Source organism: Cucumis melo, chromosome 7 (genome assembly GCF_025177605.1).
Source record: "Cucumis melo cultivar AY chromosome 7, USDA_Cmelo_AY_1.0, whole genome shotgun sequence".
Taxonomy (NCBI): Eukaryota; Viridiplantae; Streptophyta; class Magnoliopsida; order Cucurbitales; family Cucurbitaceae; genus Cucumis; species Cucumis melo.
Window position 1 is genome coordinate 24,412,794 of NC_066863.1, and position 25,594 is coordinate 24,438,387.

Sequence of the window (25,594 nt, forward strand, 5' to 3'; positions counted from 1 at the left end):
TCCCGCTTCTTCTTTGACGCATTAACCCATGAACCTCTTTTCCTGTCTACCCGCTTGAGGTCCGTCTTGTCTGACCGCTCCGTGGGGTAGAGAGATTCTAGCTAGTTCGCTCATCACCGTCTGCTTGGACGGCATAGCGGTTATGTGCTTCTCTTTATTCGCAAATTCTTTGCGCCTTGTTCATTGATGAATTTTGAGTGGAATTCATGATCCGCCTTCTACGCGGTCCGTGCTAGCTTAATTAGTTTTTATGAGAAGACTGACTAAAACCACTCACTTTCTACTTTTTCTACAGGAAGAAGAAAAGCCGCTACAGAAAGAGCTTAAAGAAGAATGGCCACTGCTACGCAAGCGGGAACTACTCTTCCCTTCTCTCCTACTGATAAAGGGTGAGCCCGGCTCCTAAAGCTGCAACTCTTCTTTTCACGTGGGGTGGGCATAAGAGTCACTAGCTTGCTTCTACTTCTTCCAAAGATTACCCGGATACCCAAGTAGCATATCCCTCCGTAATATCTCTGATAGAGTCTCAATAAGTGAGAAGTTCCTCCCTTTGAGATAAAAAAGATCTTTTGATGGAGATAATAGAAAACCACTCAATCTTCTTCCCTAGGGCTTCTCCCAATTCGACCAGGTCCCCGTGAGTAGGACTTCGTCCATAACATAATCGGCAGATCCAAGATGTACTCCTACAAGTAAAGGGAAGATCTAATGTACTTATTAGATCTAATAAGTACATTAGATCTAATAGAATTATTTTGCTGTATCCAGACTAATATCAATCCAACCCATTTCAAGCACAAAATGCAGAGCACTAATAAACACTAACAAACGTAGTAATAAAAAAAAAAAAAGTCTCACTATTCAAATTATATTTCATTTATTGTGATACAGCTCCCATAAACATGAACCTTATCCCAGCTTGCTCCACTTATTGCAAACTTTTCTTACGAAGAATATATATATATATATAAATATTACTTTCTTGTAAATGAATTTATAAATTATTTTAAGAAGTGGATGTTTCATATGCAAAGAAATAAATGTTCTGACTTCTGACATAAGGTATTACAATGGTTATAGGTATTGGTGAGAAGCCTTCAATTCTGCGTCGTTATCGTTTTTGGATATCATTTTCAGAAAGAAATACTTCATTACCAATAAATTCAAGAGAAGGACGTGAAAGTGCAAATCCAACTAATAGTTTTATAACTCTTTATGTCGGCTTCGATATTTATAAGTATAAATGTCGCATCAATTTATATTCCTAACCCCACTAATTATTAATGACAAGCACACCCTTATATTCAATTTTAATTCATCAACTAACTTTTAGAAAAGACAAAAAGAAGTTCCAAAATAGCACATGTACAATTGAATGTAACCTTCTTTGTAACTTTTTTTTTTCTTTAATAGAAATTGATGGAGAAAATGATTTCAAAGTCGTACTAATTTTTAATAACATGCAAAAATAAAAGGTTAAACACTCATAGATACCAAAAGAAGGAAAAAAATCAATTGCTCACGTGTCTATAATAATACAACTAATTACTAGATTTAATATAGCAGAAATGTTTGGGTCAATAATGTCCAAGTCCCTCTAAAACAAAAGCTTTAATTATTCACATAAATGGATTGATTAGGTTGATTAGTAACCCATATGTACAGTAGAAGAAAGAGGGGATCATTTCACGAGAAAGAGTGCAAGTTTAGCAATGGATTCCATAGATGTCATCTTCATTCATTAAGGCTTCTTTGCATTGTTGTACATGCTGTCAATTACACTCTGCCAAGAAAATAAAGTGTTCATCAGTATCACCCAAAAAATTGAATGAAAATGAGCCAAAGAGATATGAATGAAAATCTTTACCAATGAGAGAAAAATAAAGGCACAAACAATCATGTATTTGGATTCAGTACCCTTCAGTTTAATTACAATTGAGTTCTAATCCTTTATTCCTAAGGGTACATTTGGGGGAGGATAAGAGTTATGGGAGAAAATGGTTATAATAATCCTAAGACTATGATAATCCTAGTGTTATGATAATAGTTATCATCGGTAGTGTTATGGTAATATGTGTTTGGAAAAATGATTATGATAGTAGCATTACAATAATATGTGTTTGGGAGAAGAGTTATGATCGTAGTAATTTAAAAAACAATAATAGAATTTGGATTGGGTTATTTGGTTAGGGTAACGTAGGATTGTAAAAAAGGAAAAGATGAGGGAAGATAGGGTTATTTGGAGATTATAATAACTCCAATCTCCATTTATCATAACCCTTGGGCCAAACAAGATTTGACCCAATTTCCTAATTCATTTCCCTCTAAAACCCCATCCCAAACATACCCTAAGAGTTTCAAGTCAAAAAGTAAGTTTGACAAGTTTGTGAAATTTGACTAAATTGATAGATGAGACAGGTTGTTGTTATTTGAGCATGAACCTGATAATATTTGAGCAATTGAGGTCTCTTCTTCTTGTATGTTGGAGTTATTAGGTCACGTTCCATATCAAATGGTAGAGGGTCAAGGTGAATGGCTTTAATAAACTCAAAGCCTTTCAACTGCCAAGAACAAGAGTTGTGAGAGCTTCATGTTAGTAAAATATTTGTTTAGTCAAATCAAAAGAAGTGTGCAGCATATTGGCAGAAATAGAACCTTCTTCTCTTTTGCAATTTTGTTGAGCTCCCCAAGCAGATAGTCCTTTGCCCTCTTATCTTCACAAAGTGAATCAAAGTCCCCTTCAATACCGTTTTCGTTTGCCCAACGTTCCAGTGCTAGCTTGTTGGGGTTAGCAACTGCAACTAGAAATGACTCGAAACTGTTCCCGTAGACCCAGATCTAAATTGAGCATCAGAATATCATATATAATTAACTCAAACTTTCTTTTCTAATGTCAGTAATGTGCATAAAAAACATTGCTACTAAAGCTAACAAAAGTTTAGAAAATACCATATCTATAGAAGATACAAGCCCATAAATATTCTCCAAATTTTCCACGGCAACATATTCTCCTTGAGAAAGCTTGAAAATATTCTTCTTGCGGTCAATAATTTTCAAGCTCCCATCCGATTGCCACTCACCAATATCACCTAAAGAAAAGAAGAAAAATAGGAGGTAAATTTACGATAACGAACCATAGAAAAACGAGCAAATAAATTTTATGGCAAAACGGATTAAGATTACCTGTATGGAACCATCCATCAATCATGACCTCATTGGTTAAGTCATCACGCTTGTAGTATCCAGAAAACAATGGGTCTCCCCTAACACATATTTCACCACGTGGTGTAGTCGAAAGGGCATCGTATCCCATTTCGGGGACAGATTCTAGGCAGACATCCACATTTGGCACTGGAGGGCCAACTGTTCCCAACATTGAGAGTTCATTTGGCAATGAGACAAAAGTCCCAGCACAGGTCTCTGTTAAACCTGCATCAGCATGAAAAAATCATCATTGAAGTATGGGTGAAACAGAAATGGAAGGAATGCCAAAAAATTATAAGAAAACTATGAGTTCATGAAGAGTAGAAAATTGAGAATGACTGCAGAGATTACATACCATATCCTTGTAGAACATGTGCACATGCCACGACTCTCAAGAAAGCTTCTACGTGGGTAGCTAGAGGTGCGGCTCCAGATAGAATAAGTCTCACATTACCTCCCAACCCTTCCTTTACCTGGTCAAGAACCCCAAAAGGACAAAATATATGGATTAAAATTTTAGTAAATCTGAGGCTCATGTCAAATATAGGAGGTGTGTCGAAGAAAATGTTTTTCACCTTATTAAAGACAAATCTGTCACAAATGGGAGATGCCTCGCTATGTTTATGCCCCTTTTGCATGTTACCATATTTACTGCAATAAAGAGTAAGACTAATGAGATTAACGAAATAATGGACAAGAAGTACTGAAATTTTAAATCCACCAAAATATCCCAGGAACACCTCCTTGTCTATGATCATTAAGTTGACCGAACTATTGTCAAGTTCTAAGGCAGTTAGTGAACCATGACTAACATAGTTGACTTTATGCATAAAAGTATCACTCTGTCATGAAATACATTCGCTCGTGTTAAGTAGTTTTACTTAGAAAAATCTTCCTAAAAGGAATAGAAGGAGATTTTATAAAACTTTCTTTGTGTTATTTATCAAAATTCATCTGCACTAATACAATACATATTTTAAGAAAATTAAACCAAAGTGGAACCAACTCACCGTGAGTATGCAATATTGAATAATGTCCTCTTTAAGAGACCCCCTTGATCTAACCTCTGAGTCAAGCCTGAGAAAATATAATAATTACTATTTTGATCAAGGGAGATATAAACTTGCACCCACATCAAAACAGTAGTATCCACAGACTAAAGCGATAAAACCAGAGCAACACCCTGGATAATCCCAACTTCAATTCACATAACTGGTTCTACTTCTAGCTTTAGAGACGCTTGTTCTCAATAATAATTATTAGGCAAAATAATTAAAACATCAAAATCAATAGATCACATATGATCAGCTTACCAGCATAAATTCTATCTAAAACTCGGGGAACGGCACAGAAAATACTGGGTTTGAGCTCCCCAATATCTTCAATGATTAGTTTAACATCCTGCAGAATGTAAAAACATATTTTATAGACCTTATATTTAGCACGCAAAGAAAATCAAATGATAACTCACCCCACGCCAGAACCCAATGGAAGCACCATGTAAGATGAACAGCTCCTCGATCACTCGGTCAAAGATATGTGCTAGTGGAAGGTATGACAAATATACATCTTTTGGACTCAACTGTATGAGGGAGAGAGTGAAGAGAAGTAAGAAATCGAGCAATTAGACACAATAAATACAATGAGCACCAATCTAGATCGGCTATTTCATCGAGTATATATTTCAAATTTCCATTTCAAGGCTTTCATAAAGAAAACACTGGAAGTACAAAATAACTAAGGAAAACTACCTCTTCATTTACATTCTCTAAGAGACGCTGGACACCAGCTATAAGTGAAATTATGCTTTTGTTCGATATCATGACTCCTTTAGGATCTCCAGTAGTTCCACTTGTATACATAATAGTGGAAATATCACTTTTCTTTTTCACAGGAAGATCAAAATGTTGATTTTCACCCTGTTTTAAGCAGATACCAAAAGGATTAGATACAATAAATGACAGCTTAAAAGTTGATGGGAGTAATTTGTACTTTTTTCCTCGTGATGAAAGATGAAGGGTTAAAAAAAGGGCTATTACCAGGTCTACGACATATCTTTACACATATCAATATTAATAGAAAAGTTCAGTTCATCGTCAATACTTAGAAGAGGAAACAACATATTCCCAAACAGATTGTTACCATGGAAAATTTCATAAATTTGAGATAAAAAAAAAAATTCAAACTAAATACTAAATTACTGAATAAAAGAGACCTATCGAGGATCAAAACTTACCAGAAGCGAAAATTCGTCCCAAGAAAATATTTCAACCCCATGCTTCTCGAACTCCTCTCTTAGATTAGGTGTAACCTTGCCAAAACTCACAATTGCTACAAACAAACAAATGAAACATTTTAATAAAAATAGAAATAAATAAATAAAAATGTGCTTCTACAGACACATCATTGGCAAAAAAATCTAAATAGTAATAAAAACTCACTTTTCAAGTATTTGGTTGTGCTTGGAAATGTTTTCAAGACCTGGAAAAAAATATATAAATTTCATATGATCAGAACTACCCAGGACAGGTACCTTTTACATATTGTTCCACTGAATCACCGTTCTCAGAGAGTAAAGATCCGTAGTTAAAAAGCATATATATAACTTGAAAAATAAAAATTCTAAATTTCTGGCTTCCACCACAGTTCTGTACCTCAGGAAGCTTCTTCTCTTCTACAAAAGCAACAGAAATTTCGGAATGGCAAATAATAAATTCCACAGCACCAGCACCTAAACATTGAATCAATATGATAAAAAAGTCGATCAGCTTACCCTTATTTTTCTAATGAAAGAAATACTAAACAACATAATATGAGAATAAATTTAGAGGAACAGTGCAATTGTGTCTTCCAATTGAAAACTTGGAGGAAAAGGCATATGGACATACCTAATGTGTCATACAAAGGAACACAATATAGTCCATGAGCATTACATGCCTGCAAGTATTATTAAGTGTCATACAATATTCCTCTAGGATAAAGTAACAATAAGTAAGAGAAGATAGGAGAAAACAAATGAATCCTGTGAAAGTCAGCACGTTCCTGAAACTTCATAGAAGAGAAAACTGGAAGATAAAGATGAATGATATCAAGAAAGAAGTAAGAAGCAAAAGAAAAGAGTCTACCTCCATGCTTATTATCCACTCTGAGCAATTGGCACCATAAATACCACATTTTGCTCCCTATAAATGGAGATTAGGATAAGCTTTAATACACAAGATTTGCAGGAATGTGCTTGCATAAATGAATTGAATATATTAATGAGAATGGAAGCATACTTGCTCAAAACCACGGGTACGCAAAGAATTTCCAACTTTTACGACGGTGTCATATACTTCCTTGTATGTTAGCCACACATATTTACCAGCCTGCAAAAACATATTCAAGCTACAATTTATTGCAAGGTCTTACTGGATACTAGAAAAGACAAAAACATACACTTTGGGGCGTATGGATTATTTGCAAGATGCATATACCTTTCCATTCACAGTCTCACGGCGCCCGAGCATTCGATTATCAGGGTTTCTTTCCACTGATAACCTGCAATACAACAGTAATCAATGGAAAAATTGGCGCATTATATTTAACGATGATCATTATATTAAAGATGAATAGAAAAACAACTCATAAACCTACAAGCAAAGGTCTAATATAATCCCACGCAAAGCTGAGAAAACCAAAAACTGATATTGATCAAAGCTCAAAAAAATGGGAAAATGGAACTGCCAAAAAGAATGAAGCTCAAATATGACAATAAGAACAGAGCAAGCAGAACACACCCACCCAGCATGGTACAGTAATTTATATCTAAAGAGAGTGTATATATATATATATATATATATATATTGATCTTAAGCAATTTGAACTATAACTGTTCCAATTAAAAGCAGCAGAGCCAAGTACTAAAAAAAACAATGAACTACGAAACTTTTGATCAAAACTAATCGAACTCGAATTTCAATATATTCATACAGCACAGTTTTAAAAAAAAAACTACCAGAAAATCTAGCAGAATACACAAAGCAGAACTCAACTCAAGTAACGATATAAACATAACCGGAAAGCACTTCTACTCGGCTAAAACAAAAGCTGGAACAGAAAAAGCCACAAAATGCAGAATCTAGTAGCGGTATTTCTCAGCAAAGAAGAAGAAAGTGAAGAAATCGAACCGAAATATATCCCAACAGCTATCCAATCCTTGGATGGGCGGGGGAAAGCCATCTTTGGCGAAAATGCTTCTGTAAACGGGTCCGATCGAAGGCCTTCCATCAATGGCGGGCTTGGGCTTCTCCACCTCAATCAAATACTTCATCTGAGACATCCTCCGGCTACCGATACAGTGTAAAAATCGGGAAACAGAGTGTATGGATTCCTTCAAATTTCAAAAAAGTTTCGATGAAATTGAGAGGAAGAAATTGGTTTAATATATACAAATCAAAGTACAAAAGTCATGAATATTGGTGGCTATGGGTGACCTGACCAAGTGGCGTATATCGTAAATACACCCATTTTTTCTTCTTCTTTTCCCTTTCTTTTTTTCTTTTTTTACTTCACCAATAGAAAATTGCAATCACAATAACATATTATTGCAAAATTAGTCCCTCACTCGTGTATTTTGTATGTGTTTACTCCTTCTCTTTCTTTAAAACTAACCATTATCCCACGAGGATGGAATCTCAAATTCGTTGATTTGTAGGGCAATTCGAACCTTTAACCTTTCTTAAGATTATTATAATAATTTTCTTTGAAACGAAGCACACTACGATTTTTCTTTATTACTATTATATTTCTAATAGTCCCTACTTTGATTTTAGGGTTATATGTTATACGGGACCAACAATAAATGACATATTGTACTTCATTGTAATGGTTTTAATAGCAATAGCATATACTGTATGGGCACATAATTTGATAATATGAGATATAGTTGAACTATTCTAATATCAACCATAGGGTGATTGTTTCTATTTACCCCTTATTTTTCTTTTAACAATAAAATGAATGAACGAACTTCTAACATCTAAAAAAGATCATGTCAATTATCATTTAACTAAGCTCATTTTATTAACTTGTTTGGTACAACAATAGAAACACTTCTAAAATTAAAAGTCAGGTCAATCATCGCAGATTTGTTTTAGTTCATTTTGTTTGATTTTTATCTAGTTAAAAAAAATTGTTAATAAATGGTCAACTTATCTGAAGGGCCTTTTTTTTTAAAAGTAAATAAATTTTAGAGACTCTTTGAAATAAAATTTAAACTTTATAAACAAAAAATATATTAAATTTCATAATCAAATAAAAGTTAAGAGAAACCCTCACTGATAAAAAAAAAATGTATTCTGCCATAAAGATGAAAACGCGTTTGGGAATTTATGTTTTAACTTTTAAAAACTTCATTTTTATGTTTTTTTTTTCTTTTTTTAACCGAAATTCATTGATGGCATATGTAGGAAATTGTCTTTTTTAAGAATTATTTTCCTTCCTTATTTTAGTTTAATGGTTCTCTTTAGGATACCTAAAGTTGTTATTGTATATTAAAAAAAAAACAAGACAATTGAATGTTGTTTTCCTTTTAAGATATATATATATATATATAAAGAAAAATAGAGCTTGAATTAGAAAAAAAAAAACAAAAGGTCATCCTCCTTTGAGTTCAAAAAGGTCAACGGGTCATTGATTAATTAGTTGTAAGATATGGTTTTGTATTCTCATCTTTTAATATTTGGAATTTTTAATTAATATTTTTATTACAAAAAACCAAGGTGAGAGATCATTTATACGTGCAATCTTTCATTTGAGATGAAAAGTTTAATTGAAAAGTATAATATAAATATAAAACTAATTTATTTCTTCCATCGAAAAATCACTAACTTTTATAATTTTGTTATTATAAGGAAAATATATTGTAATAGGTAAAACAATACATATAGCCTATAAATTTGTGCTATTCTTTTATGAGTTTTAAATATGCACAGCACAACAATAAATACATTAGGTAAAAATAATAATAATAATAATAATAATAATAATAATAATAATAATAATAATAATAATAATAATAATAATAATAATAATAATAATAAATAGAGAGAATTAATGGAAGCAGAATGGGGAAAAAAAATATGTATAATTTTGGTTATTCTGTTCCCTTTTTTTATGTGTATGTTTAGTGGGCCCTACTGAGATGGCATTTATATATATATATATATATATATATTCCCAAAGTCCAATGAGATTTATTTTATTAGATTATTATTTTATTGGCGTAGGTATTTTATTTTGAAATTAAAAAAAGATAAAAGAATAATAATAAAAAGTGGAATAGAATAGAAAAGAAAAAGAAGAGGCAATAGGTTTAGGAACGGGGACCATTGTTTTTTGCCATTGGATTTTGGATTTTCCACATTTAAGAGAACGGTCAATGTCCCACATTTACTTTCTTCATTTATTATTTTTTTTTTACTGGAATACATATATATATATATATATATATATATATATATATATATATATATATATATATATAGAAGAAAAAAGGAAATTAATAATGCCACCAGAAATGTAAAACAGAGGCTGATTTATTGTATTGTTTCAGTAATTATTCAAAATAAAAAGAGAAAAATAAAATAAAATAATACTTTACTTTTTTCGACACCATAGATATTAATAGTACTTTAGAATGACGTGGGCAGACCTCTCGTGACTCCTTCCATACTTTTTTCTTCTTTATCTTATATTATTTCATTTAACAGATAAATCCAACCTTTAATCTTAAAAAAAAAAATGCTTTGGATTAAACTTATTTTATTGATTAAATAGTTCTATCTATTTTACGATATTTTATTTTGTATCAATCTCTATATATTGATTTGTAATTTTGTCTTTATTTTCTAAATAGTATTCACGTTTAAAAAATATTAAATTTAATTTTTTAAAACTCGTTGAAAGGATAAAAGAATATAATTTCATAACTTTAAATTAAGGTTCTATTTATTTTATTAATAACATTGATAGGATAATATGTGGATGTGATACACATCAATTCAAATTGTTTGTCATGTCATGTTATTAACTCAAATAAAATTAGTAGATCGTCAAATCAATATTTAGTGGACAAATTATAATCAAGTAAAAGCACCCTTCAAAAAGTGTTAGAAATGTAATTAAAACTCTTATATTTACTTTCTATTTAGTTTGTGAATCTTCAAAACTAACATTTTGTATCGTTATCATATGTATCCGTTGTCACTATAAATCCTTTGCGGACGTGACCTCTAATATGCTCTTTTCAATCTAGTCTCGCTTGTCGCATTGAAATGTGAGAGACTAGATCAGGTCTTTTACTTAAATTTTCATTTTGCATGAGATCATTGAATGAAAATATCGTTTTTTCTACATCATCTTATGGTTTCTCTTGGATTTGAATCGCATATAAGTTTTAATTTATTTTTAACGAAGTGGGTATTGTAAAATCCACTTTTTCATCTACTTACAGTGATGATAGATATATAATACAACCAACCCTTAAATAAAATAAAACTAAAAATTGATTATAAATATTAATGATAACATTTATTTATCAATGGTAGAAATCACATGAAAAAATTAAATGGATAAAAAGTACTTTCCCATTTCCTCTGAATTTAAATATCAAACTCTCAATCATGGAAAATATGTGGATGAAAATATAAATATTGATTAGGTCAGAAATACATTTTTAACAAATCTATATATATATATATATATATATATATATATATATATATATATATATATATATATATATATATATATATAAAGTGGAAAATACTATCTACAAATTTTTGTACATTTTATGTAAGTATCGATTCAATCAATGTGTTTATGTTAAACCTATCAAAATATATGAATATCGATCACAATATCTAACCTAACATGTCGTTATTACTTGTCTTTTAAATTTCATACGTAGGTATAAAAGAAATAGAGAAAATATTGCTTAACAATAATTCTCCTCAAACCTAATTCGACAGCAAAAATAAATGGAAATTATATATCCTTATTTAAAAATAAATGTGCAGCAAAAAAAACAAAAAATTCTTAAATATGTTATCCAATATGTTATATAAGAAAAGATTTGGATTTCTTAACTTATTTGAAGTGATAATGTATGATTTATTAATAGGCAGGGACTAGTTTAATTAAATCAATCCAATAATGAAACAAAAATAGTAATTAGGGAAGAAATAGAAAAAAGTGGGTGTGAGATGTGACTAAAATTGATGCAACATAACTTAGGTGTAAATGGGATAGGAAGAAAATTAAAATGTGGAAACCTAAATTGAATAATTGAATAACTGAATTAATTAAGGAGAGGAGAGGAGAGTCCTATAGGGTTGGCCAAAATGGGTGGGAAAGTTGATGGTCCTAATGGGTTAGTTGGGAATTGGAAAGCTTTAATATATATATTTTTAAGGTCAAGTCTCAAAAACTTCTTTAATCATTGGAAAATCTTTGATTACTCACTAAAAAGTTTTTAATTTATATATATATATTTTTTTTTTTGTCTAATAAAGAATCTATCCTATAGATTTTAAAATTAAGAGATAAAGTATATATACAAATTTAAAAGTTTATTAAACTATTTAGCCATTTATGGACTCAAAGAATTTGACTGTAGAGAAGGAGTCTTCTTCCTCTCGAGTTGATTGGACGGAGATGGATAGAGTAGAAGGCTCTGTGGGAGTCCGAAAAGGAGGAGTTTGTGTTTATTCCTTTAACCTCTTTCTGCTTTCCTCTTCCTCTTCCTCTTCCAAAATATGAACCAAGTAAATTAACATGATTGATTTTTCATAGTTGTTGTAATTATAAAAAGATTAACGATTAAATCTATAATTTAGGAAACCTAATTTGATAAAATTAGAAAGTCAATAATTGTGGCGAAAGTTCGGGTGGTTTACTTCTAAATTGGAACTTCAACTTCGCATTTATGGTACGGAAAGAGAGAAAAGGGACTGTTTTGAAGGCACAATTTACGTGTTCATATAACAATAATTCTTCTCTCTCTCTCTCTCTCTCTCTTTTTTTTTTTCTTTCTATCTTTTGAAACTAATAATTCCGAACTTTATTTATTGAGAAAATTAATTCAGAGGATTTAATACCGACAATAAGGACGAATTCATATTTTATAGAAGAATTATTTATAAATATAGTAAAATATTACAATTTATTGGAGGATGGTATTTCAATTAAAATGGGATATTAGGTCAATTAAAAAAAGAAATAAAAAGTTGATGAAAATAATTAAGACAATTGTTAGAATATTGAATTGGGAATTAATGATCCTACAAACAATTATTACAACTCCCATTGAATTGGGTCATTTGTTGTTAGATGGGTGGTTGGTAAGCTTCTTCAAATGGTTGTGGTTATGCTTTGTGGGTTCATTCAACTTGTATGAAACTTCAAATCTAGAGTTTCTGATTTAAGCATAACCAACTTCTTGACTTTACAATTTATTAGGAAATGTACTTGGGAATGACTTTTTAAACACTCACCTATTTGATTAGAACAGCATCATTGATTTTTTATTTTAAAATTCATATGTCTTATAGAAATTACCCATTATCAGATCAAATCCCACCTCTCTTTTTTTACCATATATACACGTGAACTTTTCCGACTCTGATGTGTTAAACAACATGTAATTTTATATCAAGACCGGTTGAGAATTGAAAGAGATTTATATGTTTACAGCAAAAAGAAAATTTGAAGTTTCAATTTTCAATATGTTATCCTTAATTTATGAGAAAGACTTTTGCAATGTACTCTATTCAACTAGAAAAAGACATTTCTATATTATTAATTAGGAGAGAGATTGACTCGCTCTTGTTAAAACAATACAAAACAAAAGGATTTTGCTCTAAAAATGTTGTTGGCTTTAGGTTACTTTGTGTAGACAGCTAAATATAAAGTTTCAATTGGTTATTGAAGGAATTGTCAATTGTACTTATATTTGCAGTTTTTGGGAAAACAATTTTATATGAAAACATTTCCAAAATTGTGAACAAGTTTTGAAACATTAATCTATTATCATTTACTTATATAAAGCATATTAAATCAAATAATATAAAAATGTTAGGGGTCTTTTTGGGGGGATAACTAAAAAAACAATATTGAATAATAGAAAAAATCGTTATGGAAACAGTCTTTTTGGCAGAATAGTTTTGATATTTTGTAGTAAGAACGAAAATGAAAATTAAATGAGTATGATGTAGGTGTATGTATTGTCGCTACCTCTAGATACAAGCCATTCAAATTCAGATACGAATTCCAAGAGAAAACAATAATAGTAAAAAACTAATAATGATAATAGTAAAGCAATTAAATCATGACAAAAATAAATAAATAAATAAATATCTATACTACATATCTCAACTCTATTTTACAAAATTTTCTTCTTTTGAAAAATCCAAAAACGCAGATCCAAATGGAACTTGTAGAAACTCTACAAGTGAAATTTTTATTTTTCTTTTGGCTGGGCTCTCTCTCTTTTCTCTTTGGAGTATCAAAATTACCAATTGGAGCAAAAACTTATGACTAAACTTAACTGGGTTAGAAATCATATAAAGACTACAGTCTTCCAGGAAGAAAAGTTTAAATAAAATAATGCAAGTGACGTCCTTCTCAATACACGTCTCACTTTTTCTTGTTCTTCATCTTTTTCCTTCCCTTCACTTCTTTCTCCAAGATTCTAAGCCTCTGGCTGATCAATGACGATGATGAAATTTTTCGGTCTTGGGACTGTGATGATTGAGTGGTTAATGTGCTCGTGGTGGTAGCTTGATTGGATGCTGCTGATGTTGCTTGTTTCATAGCGTTAAAAAACGAAAAAGCAGGTTGTGGTGTGGGGCTTTTATTATTGGCTTGCGGTATTTCAGGGACACCCAAGGCCTTCTTAACCCCAGGAACTTTGAGAGCTGAAAATTATCAAATGTCTATTAATAAAAGCAGAACGGTAAAAGATTAGAGGTTAGGATTAGGCAATTTTGGAGGACTCACCAGCCCCGTATGCGAGTGAGAACAAATTAGACGTAACCCAGTAACAGAATATTGCCTGCATATAATATCAAAAGTAAGTGACCTGAGTAAAGTTGAGTGAGGCACATTAGAGAAGCTGTGCCTTATGAAATGCCACGATTCAATTTCCAGATGTTATGAAAGCTTTCGGATCTTGTAAGAATGTTTATGACTCGGAACTTAAGTGACTTTGTACAAATTACTTGGGGTCCAAACTTCATTTCAGTTAGCCCACTCAGTATTTATGCTTTCAATTATAATAGTTAGTGGTAGTGCTTCCTGCTATTTTATAACCCACAACTAATTATATTAACACTAGTTAAAATCTCTCTTTGCTACCATATATATTATTTCCTATCTATCCTCTCTCCCACTTTGTTATAGTGTTTATTATTTTTCCTACCCAACCTATTATAACCTATAAATTTAAATAGCTACTAACTATGAATCTATGATAACCTAACCTACTGCCACAAACTCCCCCTTGCTGATTTTATTTCCACCTTATGATATAGGACTCCTTGTCCAACCAGATACATGCAACAAACATCTATCAAAATAAACAATAACTGAGTAGATGCTATTTACATCATCAACCTCGCACTTCATATCTTGTCGTAAAGCTAATAGTAAATAGCTTCAGATATCAATAATTGAAAGACTTTAAAATGGGAAGCAGAGAACAAAAGTGCAGAATAACTACAACTACCCATCAACCTCGCTTCAGATATTGGCATTATGCTAATGAATATTAATACTTAATAAAAGTGAAACATTATTAAGTAGTAACAAAGTTGAGAACCAACATGAGGTCAGGACTGCTTTGATGTCCAGAAATTGCATTCAACGCAGAAGCAAACAAGCAACAATTTTACTGCAACAAAAAATAAAATAGCAAAATACCTTCGGAAAATGCATGGTCAAGGGAACCGTGGCAATAGCAAGACCCCTCATCACATTTTTCATTGTGCCAGCTACAGGATTTCCTTCCATGCCTTCTTGCATGTTGTACTGAGAACATAAAGCAGTCAGAACGTCTAAGATTAGCAGTGTAAAGATAATAATAATAACAATAAATAATAATAAAGACTAAAAAAAATAAAATTAGAAAAAAGTTAATTCTTAAGTGGTTTGGGAAAGTAGACAAAAACAAATTTACGAATGTCTACCTCCACTGTGATCCAGAATGTCAGCGCGGTTAAAACTGGGAAAACGTACATTGTATCTGGAGTCGTGAGATCAACAAACCAGTATGCTCCACCATTTTTAAATGAAGGCATTTTCTCTGCCATGTTCGAAACCTGCCAAAGAAAATAATAATTGAGAAAAGTGAAAGTAACAAACAGCATACGTCACCATATCTAAATGTTTTATCATTAGTCATTTATAAGGTAAAAATAAATTAAAAAGAAAAAGCCATTACCGCGAGGAAAAAACTGATGAAGACAGGGCCCTGAATAAAAAGTCCCTTCAATGGAGTGAATGGGCTCACACCAAACCTGCAAGGTCAAAACTCATGAAACTGAAGACAACCAAGAAAATAAGTCAAAACATCCAGAGAGGTGAAAGAAAATATCAAAAGCACACTGATTTACCAAAGAAAGGTTGCTCGATGAAAAAGATCTTTCGCAATCACATTTTACTAAATACTACTACGTTTATAAACCTCCTGGCCACCAGAAATAAAAATAATTCTGTTCATTTACGATTCTTAATTAATATAAAAATAATGATTTCGCAGTTATAAAACTTCCAGCTTTATTCTAAAAAACAAGAATGGTAGTCTAAGTCCATCTAATGTATTACAAGGACAAAATGACATTCTGACAAGTTTGAGATGATACACATTTGGCACACAAAATAGCACACAAAGTATATTGTTACGGGGGCAATATATTTTCATGTAAGGATACAAGCATTTTGATAACCAAAATTCGAAGTTCACAACGACTACTATATCAAGATCACGATAATCAGCAATTTTGAGGGTGCTGACAATCTCTCATCATCATAGAACAACTGTTCCATCTAAAATAAACCATGAAAGCTAAAATAGGGATAGGAAAGAAAAAAAACAATTGTTCCTCACCAATCCAAATATGGATGCCTAGGAGTAGTTATTTGTTTACTATATTTTTATACATTAAAAAGATAGATTCTTTTTTTTTAATATATTAACATACATCATAGTTTTTAGTTAACATAAAAAAATTTAAAATGTTAAAACTAATAAAACTTTTTAAGATAAGTACACACCGAATAAAACGTGGAAAATTATTTCAAATGGAAAAATTGTTGAAAATATTTACAAATATAGCAAAATTTGAAAACATTTTGGTTTATTTTGTTATATTTGAAAACAGCCCATAAAACGTTATAATATTAATGATTTTATCCATAAAAAGTAATAAAAATGAAAATTTTTAATAACATTTCATTAAGAAATCTAAAAAACACATTCTTTCAATTATTAATATTCAATGGGCCAACCCAATCCAGACCCAAGCTCAGCGCCAACTTTGATCAATGAGCCAAGCCCAAGGGCTAGGCCATGGGATTGACTATGAAGGTTGAGCCAGCCTAATCCAAGCCCAAACAATGTCTTAGGTCTTTGGGCTTGGGCTCGGGTCAAGCTTGGGGCTTCAAATTTTAGGGCCAAGCTGAGCCAGGCTAGCCCAATGATGAGGGGATAGAGACCATGGTTTATGGGCTCTCAACCCTGCTCTACATGATCCCTGTTTCTTCATTATTCAGATAACTTTTTACATAGAGAATCTCTTGAATACTATACAAACTTACATTTCTCCCCGATTTCTCACACACACAGACATGCGCATGCGTGGGGACATAAACATATACGTGCGCGCACACAAACGCACGCACAGGCACAGGCATAAAAAAGCAAAGTCTCTCCTTTCCTTACTGCTCCTCACATAAGCCACACAAGGGTATTGCAATTGAGTCTCTCTTAAGTTTCAAAAAGAGAACTTACTCATTAAAAAGATTTTTCATTTTTTGTTGACCCTCAGCAACCGCCCTTGGATCCATACCCTGAAGGAAAAAAAAAGAAAAAGAGGGTTTAACTAAAAAATTTTATTACAGTTCTTCAAAGATGACTAAAGTGGTGCATGAAATACAATTGCCTTTACATCAAACAATTTTTTTTATATTATAAATGAACCAATAGATGATATTTTTTGAAAAGGGTAAATGAACCAATAGATTATATTGATCGGCTTTAAATACAAGAACTGGACAGACAAAATACCTTTTCTTGCATCTCCTTCTTAACTTCCTCCAAGTGAGGCCTTAACAACTACACAGCAAATGAGACTTGATTCAATCTTTAATTAAAGGCCACAATAACCAATTAGGTTGCAGATGTTTCACAGCAGAAAAATATCAATAGATACTATCACATTAAAACTGACAACATGATAAAGATGCAGAAAAAATAGTAGATGGTGCCCTGGACAGCTTTTTATATTTCTTACTCGCATGGAGATAGGTGCAACAAAAGCCAGAGCGAAGTTCTATGAGCTTCAAAGTTCAAGGTTGCAAAAAGTTAACCACTGTCACAAAACTAATTATATCACAGACGGTGACAGCTCATGCCATAAAAAGAGGATAAACCATAAAAGTTTCGAGAAACTCTCCATTCTATAGCTTCGGTGGCATGAGCAAATAGCATCACTCAAAAAATTTAGGATGTGCATGAATAAGGCCAGTTGGATTTAATCACTAGCAAAAAAAAAAATTCCTATGCAGCTACAAAATGAATGTGGGACTACATTATCAGAACGTATCCACATGCATGTTTCCCCCTTCCATCAGATCGTTGATAGCATCAAATGCAAATGAGGCAGTAGGAGAAATAGGAATATTACATTCATCATGCCAATTCAATGACAAATAAGCAGATAGTATAAGGTCGGCATTCCAATTCCCAGCCAACTTAACTCCTCTCTGGCTGCAACAGACCAAATCTCCAGATGCAAAGTGGCAGCATATAGGATCATAAAAGAGGAAGGATATAAGATTGTCAAAAAGGAAGTATAACCTCTCTCTCTTCTCTTGGATAACTAGGATATCAGAGACTTCACTCCTAACAATTTTGCTCGTAATCATGGCACACTCCCTTAACCTTGGAGAGGCCCTGCTCACTCAAAGACCTCCAAAAGACAAGGACAACAAGGATTTCAAATAATTAAGTTTTCAAATGGAGGCTACAATCCAAGACCTTAGAAGCTATCTCATAGCATCCTCATGGCCCTAACCAAGTTACCGCCAAGATACCATTTGGTGTTAAAGGATGCATATGTCTTGGAGTGAGAAATAGAATCTCATGAAAAATATTACCTAAAACTAGATATTGAGTCAAGTTAGTATCAAATCAACTATTTATTAAAAAACTGCCCCTTGATTGAGAATGAGGACGACGAGTTGAATTAAAACTTGTTCTAAGGTTTCAGGACCAAGACAATGGGTGGAAAGCTCAAATTACAGAAACCCGAAAAAAACAACAGATTATGAACAAGTGCACGAGGGGAAGAATTTGCATCTACAAGTAGGAGTTGGAGTAATGTGAAAATAAAGTGCATAAAAAACTGACATACAGTAAGCTTGGCAGTAGATTTGAGTTGATTTATCAAAAGAGGGAATGTTGCACCACGAATCAATAGGGTTGTTAATACAATGCAAGCCCACCTGGTGGATTCAAAAAGTTAGAACATCAGCGAACAGTTAGCTATAAGAAGTCCATGGCACAAAATAAAATAACATATCCAAGTGTGAAAAAATAAGGATCCTCACCAATTTAATCCAGTAAAAGAATGAATAGCATCTATAAAGTACTGCACACCCTTGACAGGGAGAAAAGAATCAGCAGCAGCAAGGGCTACTTCATTAGCAGCGGCAGCCTGAGATGCAGCTGATTGAACTGTTGTATCTGTGAGAACTTCTGCAACATTACTCATGAATTCAATGTTTTCAGACCCTTCACCAATGGTACTTGACATGTAGCGACAGAAAAAGGAACCAGCGCTAGGCGAGATGAAAGTGTTTGGATATTTTCTATCAATATCAAAAAAATTAGACCTGGACGACTTATTAAAGCTGGTTCCAAATGATCTCCTCTGCAGGAAACTATTGATTCTGTCGTGGGAAATTGAATCTTCATCCAAATGCTGTTTTTTACGGTCATCGGTTTGACCAAAGACACTAATCGATGGATGATATTGTCGAGCTATAAGATTCCCTCTTGTGCAAAGGCTGCGCCGGTAAGCCATTGATACTGTGTACCGACAAGCAAAGAGTAATCATATTAAAAAATTGATTGCATAATTAACCAGGTAAAAATGAAGTTGGAAAGCAAGAAAATTCATTATAAAGCCATACCATATTAAAAGACAGCCAAGAGATTCTAACATGATAAGCACAAACTAAATAGTAAACCACATATTTAACCCTGTTTGCTTAATTAACTGTTTTCTATATTACATTCTTCTTAAGATAAATTCGACTGAAAAGGTAAACTCCATATTTGTCTCAAATTAATGGAGGCACGGAACAGAATGCTTTAAGAATTTGTTTTCTCTTCATTTAAAAAAAAGAAAAAAAAAAAAAAAGGTCCTTTTTTCACTAAAATAACATCCGTCGACCCCAACTGTCCACTCATAGAGCAAACTTCCTCCCGTTTCCCGTTTTTCCAGCTAATTGAACAAACTACATGTTTATTGCAGTCCCCATCCCTCCCTCCAAAAAAACAAGAATAATTTCATTGTCTTCTTTATCGTTCCGAGAACATTTCTCAAGCGAATCCAAGCGTTAATCAAATCTATAAATAAAAATCACAAATCAACATCTCGAATTCCCAAAACTACATTAAAGAAAATGAAGGAGAACAATGTATGCGCGCACCTAACATTTCATTACCTCCAAATTGAATCTTAAGGCAATCTTCTCTAAGAAGTAAATTGAAATTACCTTGTCTAGGGTGAAGTCATGCAATTGATTAATTTTCTCAGATTGCTATCTTGCTTTTCAGCTGCAAGTGATAGATTAGTTTGGTATGGATGTTGCTTTAGCTAGAGAAAAGGTAAACAATGAAAGAAAAAACAACGTGTTTAGCGATTCGAATTAGGTAAATCTGATGAAAACACACATCCGAGAACGAACAGTACTCAAGTGATAGGGTGATTAACAAGATAAGGAACTGAAAATGAAGGGAAAGAAAGGAACAAAAGTAAATCACCTGACGGTGAGATCGCCGGCGATCGCAAAGACTGAAGTAGAGAAGGGAGGAGGCCGGTATCGAAGCGTGGCGCGTACGAAGAGATGGCAGTGAGGGTTTTTGGGTTTAGAAGGGGAAAATTATTTTAATAAAAGTTCCGTTTTGCCCTTGCAAGATAAATGGTTTGTGACAACCTTACTCTTAAATTTTAATCTGATATATTATAGTTTTCACTAATTTGATATCAAACACAAATCATATTTCTATTCTAAATTAAAGAAAAATAAAATCTTTACCAATATAATAAATGTCACAATTTATTTCATAAAAATGTATTGCTATATGTGTCTATTTAATACATAAATGTATTTTAGTATATTTTTTTGTTTTTGTTAAAAAAAATATATAACAAAGATGATAAAAAAGTCATAATATATTTTTACTAATTTGTGTTTTTTTTTTTTTTTAATTTTGATTTACACAATATTCACAAATTGATTAACCCATTTAACTAAAAACTGTATTTAACATATATTTTTACCATTAAATCTCAATAATCTTTGGAAAATTTTCATAAGTATAACAAACTCCTAAAATATTTACGGGCGTGTAACAAAGTTATTCCTTAAATATTTTAATTTTCGTGTTTTTATTTTTCACTGCAATTTTTTTTTTCTATCGTCTTTCATCTTTCTTCTTTCCCTCTACTTTTTGTAAATCTGATTTAAATCGTGTACCAAAAATCTTTAAAAAATAAACGATCGTGTACCAAAATAATCTTAAAAAAAATAATAACCAAATCTAAACTGTACCAAATCTTGAAGAAAAAACCATTTAGATTTTTGATAGCTAAATCTAAACGTATAGCTAGATCTATGTACTAAATAATATAGTAAAATGATCGTATATCAAATATATTACGCGTGTTTTTGTATTTTTCATTGTGGACATATAAATCTTTTCAGTTTTCGGAATTGTTTAAATATTTTGCCACTTTATTATATTTTTTAAAATATCCCATAATCTTAACGTTGCTTTTTCATAATTTCCGCAATTTAGTACACTTTATGAATTTGTTCATGTAACTTGTATACAATAGATTTTTTTTCTCTTGATACGAGACTTTATGTGTACTCCATTTGTAAATGTATTGATATTAAACACAATTCATGTATCCCATATCAAACGCTTAATGATTGATTTTTTTTTTTTTTTTGAAGTAACCTTCTTTGGTTGTTGAATTTTTAGCATGTAAGAAATTTGCAGTACAACTATACATAAGGGGTATGAAGACTTAGATATCTGGCCTTAAAGAGTTCGAGTAAATATCAAACATTATTAGATATCCTCATCTAACATTTTAATATGTAATAACAAAACACGCTAAAGATAGATGCATAAAATGAAATATATATATATATATATATATATATATATATATATATATATATATATATAAGTGTGATGCAATTGTTTATTTTTAATAAAGATAATAATAATACAAATAAAGTTCATTTTCTTATCCCAAATTGTTGTTTCATAATGAATGGGGTCCATTCTATGGCAGAACTTTCCACAACCAAAATTTATAATAGGTGTTTTTAATAAAACAGTCATTTCATATTAACAAGTATAAAAAGTAAGTTGTTTATTATTATTATTATTATTATTATTATTATTTTATTATTATCATTAACTTTTAAATAACAATGCTAAAAACAAAAGCTAAATCTTGTCAAATACTCAAAATCATCCTAATATTGAAACCACAAACATCCGAACCCGTATATACACAAACCATGTAAACAACCATACTTAACAAACTTCCCTAGTCACTACGTGGTAACGATGCTAACGATCGGGGTGACGTTGGCAACGACACAGACATGGATGACGTTGATTGAGAAGGCGTGGAGGTGGCGGAAGAATCCTCCGGCGAGGTTCGACAAACTGGACACGTGGCATTCAATTTAAGCCACTCATCAACACAGTTGACATGGAAAAAGTGACCACAATCTGGTATAGTTCTAATTGTCTCCTTTGATTGGTACTCCGACAAGCAAATGGCGCATGTGGTGTCGTTGGACTTGGGAAGTCGTCGACTCTGGCCCAATGTTGTTTTGGGGAATGATTCGATTGTTGGGCCATCGAGGCCTGCTTTGGTAGAAGTGGGATCGTGGCCCAATGAAAGGGAGAGGTTTGATGATGGACGATTGGGCCGAGCAAAGGCTTTGCACTTGCCGCAGATGTAACACACCAACCCGATTAGAAAGAGAACGCCCGGGATCCCAACGCCGATGATCAAGCCGTATTTTGCACCTCGTGGAATACCTGGAAAACCATAAGTTATTGTGTTCTCATATAGGCATTGGTCAAACATATTTATTTAATAATCATTATTATGTTTATCTATTTATTTATTATTTAATTTAGTCAATGGAAGGATTAGAACATGTTTTCTCTAAACAAATAAATGGAAAGAGATACACTTTTGATGTTTGACTTCATATATTTAGGTTTTATTTGTGGACTATAGCTCTCCTCTTTAAACATAACATTTAGGCTTCCTTTATTTTTTTTCCTTTGTTTTATTCCATATCCTCTGCCTTCTTCTTAAGTTTTAGATAAACTAATTCAAAGCTAATTTAGAAAGAAAAAAATCAATGTATATTTTTTACGATTTTCGTTTCTAAAACACTTCTAAAAATTAATATGTAAGAGTAATGTTTATAAACTTAATTTTGAAAAATCAAACAATTATCAAACATGATCTTATTCTATCTATATTATCATATGTTATCAATTGAAAATTAAAATTTAAAAAATACTTATATATTTTATTTTTCTTCGTAGCTTTCGTCCTCTTTCTTATTCATGTTCGATCGCCTCCTCATGCCTCGTTGTTTATAAAGATTTCATATCGTCTATTATTGCTTATTCTTCAATTTTCCATTTTATATTTATTGTAATTTAAAATTCACATGTTCAACATTATCATGTTATATCATCTTTAATATTCGTTCTCCATTTAAAATTAAAAATGATTACTAATGACAGAAAGACAATTATAAAGTATATTTTCTTATACTCAAATAAAATATATATAAATAAAAAATAATTGAATGGATGTTTTGGTAGATGTTGTTTTCCAATTTAATCCCTTTTAAATAGAAGGTTGAATTTACTTTTCATGTTGATAGATTAATTTCATACCTCCCATCTTCAAACTACAAAAATTATATTTTTCTTTTAAATAATCCAACTCTACGAACAAGTCAAAGTATTCAACCCAAACCCCAAATATTAAGTTGGGTTTATTTTTTCTTAAGTTAAGTTGGGTTGAAATTTCTCTATTTGAATCGGGTTGGGTTGGATCATGAGTTAAATAAAGTTTTTATTTTGTTGTCAATCCAACCAAATTTAAAAGATATAATATTTTTAGTAACTTTTTTATAATTTAAATTTATTTCTTAAATTATGTACTACAAGGTAGTTGCAAGCTTACAACTATATTCATCAACTTTCAATAATTATTTCAAATGTTAAAATTGAATCATACATAAATCGAAAGGATCATGTGGAGGTTCAATTTTTACCAACATAATTTTGATAAACGGTTATAATTGAAAATTTGAGGGACTAGGAAGGAATTTGGTACTGTTGTGTTTTAAAATATGTTTGAAAATGTTAAAATTAGTGGAGGTGGGCAGTCGAACACAAGTTTTCTTCGTCTTAAGAAATAATAACCACCCAGCCTTTCCCACTCTTTTTAGTTGACTTCTTCCACTATTAACTCTCCAATTTCCGACGCCGCAGCCTCCTCCGGTCACCGGTTAAATCAAACAAAACCCTAACACCTCCTCCTCCTCCCATCTCTCTCGCGTCGCCGGAATCAAAATTCTCAAGAGATAGAGATAGAGATACAGAAAGAACAGAACAATCAAATTCACATACCGCTCTTCGGAAGATTGAAACACACAACTTCACCACTCGAATTGCTTCTGAATCCACAATCTCCACCGCGTAACTCGCAATTTCCACATTCCGGCTCACTCCACCTCACCACCATTCCTTCTTCAAGCTCCATTCCCGTCAACGGAAGCTTCTTCGTCGCAACCACCTAATTATAAAATTATCAATCACCATCACAATCATAAATTACGAATTTCAAACAAACAAACAAAAACAAAATCAAACACCACGACGTTTTTCCATTTCGTACTTTACATGGTGTCGGTAGAAGATTCGTAACTGCCTTTAGGTCTCTGTCCGGAACATTGATTACAGTGTGGTTTGCGCCGCTCATACATTTGATCCTCCGTACGCGATCGAACGGGAGTGTTTCGACGTAATAGGAACAATTAAGAACGGTGAATTGATCCAATCGATAATTATAAATGAACGGAGAGTTATCTAGGTTGAAAGAATCCATTAGTATCCGTTTCGGAAAGCATTGATCCGGATCGTTGATCCATAACCTCTGAAATTTGTAATCGATAATCTCCACCATGACGTCTCCCGCGTTCGGGAGATTCAGAATCGTTTGGTTTCGATTGTTGCAAAACAAGTCGAAATCTGGCTGGTATCCACACCGAGAATCCTGCCAATTCTTCAGTCGGAACGGGAATCGAACTTCCGGCAAGAAACCTCCACTGCAGGAGGAGCTTTTACATAGAAACTGCGATTCTGCTCCGTTAAAGAAGAAAAGGAGGAGGAGGAGGAGGGCGACGGAGAATTTGGAGAGGGCCATTTTCAGAGCTCCGATCAGAGAGAAGAAGACGAAGAACGGATGAATTTCAAAGTTGTAAGTAAATAAATGAATATATTAAATTAGAATAATAATAAGGGGGTATATTTGTAATTTTGACATGACTTAGTCTAACTTTTGATTATAATGTAATTAACATTTCTATATTATAAGTGTTCCATATTATAAGCTGTGTTCTAAATTAATATATTGCCATTTTTTTTTATAAAATTTTATTAGATTAAAAATTAATAGCAAATATAATAATCTGATTGAATTTTTTTTTTATTTTTATTTTTTCACATCAATGGAATCTGTTTTTTAGGGATAATGTTTTTTTGAATGTTTGATAG

At 32.0% G+C, this 25,594-nt stretch overlaps 3 protein-coding genes across 5 annotated transcripts; all 3 read right to left on the reverse strand.

The window, feature by feature from the left end:
- Positions 1-1,491: 1,491 nt before the first annotated feature.
- On the reverse strand, positions 1,492-7,700 carry LOC103493094 (long chain acyl-CoA synthetase 4-like). The gene is made up of 20 exons (XM_008453722.3): positions 7,680-7,700; positions 7,374-7,576; positions 6,681-6,744; positions 6,483-6,572; positions 6,330-6,386; positions 6,093-6,141; positions 5,859-5,935; positions 5,646-5,685; positions 5,441-5,535; positions 4,956-5,123; positions 4,676-4,786; positions 4,518-4,605; positions 4,215-4,281; positions 3,780-3,855; positions 3,560-3,677; positions 3,184-3,429; positions 2,950-3,089; positions 2,656-2,838; positions 2,442-2,561; positions 1,492-1,783 (listed from the first exon to the last, which is right to left on the reverse strand). The coding sequence occupies exons 2-20, from the start codon at positions 7,523-7,525 to the stop codon at positions 1,742-1,744; spliced, it is 1,983 nt and encodes a 660-aa protein (XP_008451944.2). The 5' UTR covers positions 7,526-7,576; positions 7,680-7,700; the 3' UTR covers positions 1,492-1,741.
- Positions 7,701-13,574: 5,874 nt separating this feature from the next.
- Positions 13,575-20,777, reverse strand: LOC103493095 (mitochondrial inner membrane protein OXA1). Of its 3 annotated transcripts, none has more exons than XM_008453725.3 (11): positions 20,516-20,777; positions 20,248-20,308; positions 19,075-19,555; positions 18,879-18,969; positions 17,531-17,578; positions 17,255-17,313; positions 15,686-15,761; positions 15,432-15,563; positions 15,166-15,273; positions 14,245-14,299; positions 13,575-14,162 (listed from the first exon to the last, which is right to left on the reverse strand). In XM_008453725.3, the coding sequence occupies exons 3-11, from the start codon at positions 19,548-19,550 to the stop codon at positions 13,882-13,884; spliced, it is 1,326 nt and encodes a 441-aa protein (XP_008451947.2). In that variant the 5' UTR covers positions 19,551-19,555; positions 20,248-20,308; positions 20,516-20,777; the 3' UTR covers positions 13,575-13,881. The 3 variants fall into 3 exon arrangements, with proteins under 3 accessions (XP_008451947.2, XP_008451946.2, XP_008451948.2); XM_008453724.3 differs by having other exon boundaries at positions 20,248-20,348; positions 20,516-20,678; XM_008453726.3 differs by lacking the exon at positions 20,248-20,308 and having other exon boundaries at positions 20,516-20,678.
- Positions 20,778-22,207: 1,430 nt separating this feature from the next.
- Positions 22,208-25,286, reverse strand: LOC103493096 (putative RING-H2 finger protein ATL21A). Its single transcript, XM_008453727.3, has 3 exons — positions 24,717-25,286; positions 24,449-24,614; positions 22,208-22,825 (listed from the first exon to the last, which is right to left on the reverse strand). Exons 1-3 carry the CDS (start codon positions 25,242-25,244, stop codon positions 22,323-22,325), a joined length of 1,197 nt encoding a protein of 398 aa, XP_008451949.2. The 5' UTR covers positions 25,245-25,286; the 3' UTR covers positions 22,208-22,322.
- Positions 25,287-25,594: the final 308 nt, after the last annotated feature.

Excerpts from the sequence above, each read along its gene's own strand:
- LOC103493094 (XM_008453722.3), bottom strand. The coding sequence starts at position 7,525 with ATGTCTCAGATGAAGTATTTGATTGAGGTGGAGAAGCCCAAGCCCGCC. Across the intron at positions 6,745-7,373 it reads AGCTGTTGGGATATATTTCG|GTTATCAGTGGAAAGAAACC; the intron begins GTTCGATTTCTT and ends GTTGTATTGCAG. Across the intron at positions 1,784-2,441 it reads AATTGCTCAAATATTATCAG|AGTGTAATTGACAGCATGTA; the intron begins GTTCATGCTCAA and ends TTTTCTTGGCAG.
- LOC103493095 (XM_008453725.3), bottom strand. The coding sequence starts at position 19,550 with ATGGCTTACCGGCGCAGCCTTTGCACAAGAGGGAATCTTATAGCTCGA. Across the intron at positions 17,579-18,878 it reads AATCTACTGCCAAGCTTACT|TTGTTAAGGCCTCACTTGGA; the intron begins GTATGTCAGTTT and ends TTTGCTGTGTAG. Across the intron at positions 17,314-17,530 it reads AGAAGGAGATGCAAGAAAAG|GGTATGGATCCAAGGGCGGT; the intron begins GTATTTTGTCTG and ends TTTTTCCTTCAG.
- LOC103493096 (XM_008453727.3), bottom strand. The coding sequence starts at position 25,244 with ATGGCCCTCTCCAAATTCTCCGTCGCCCTCCTCCTCCTCCTCCTTTTC. Across the intron at positions 24,615-24,716 it reads TTCTACCGACACCATGTAAA|GTGGTTGCGACGAAGAAGCT; the intron begins GTACGAAATGGA and ends TTTTATAATTAG. Across the intron at positions 22,826-24,448 it reads TTTCAATCTTCCGAAGAGCG|GTATTCCACGAGGTGCAAAA; the intron begins GTATGTGAATTT and ends ATGGTTTTCCAG.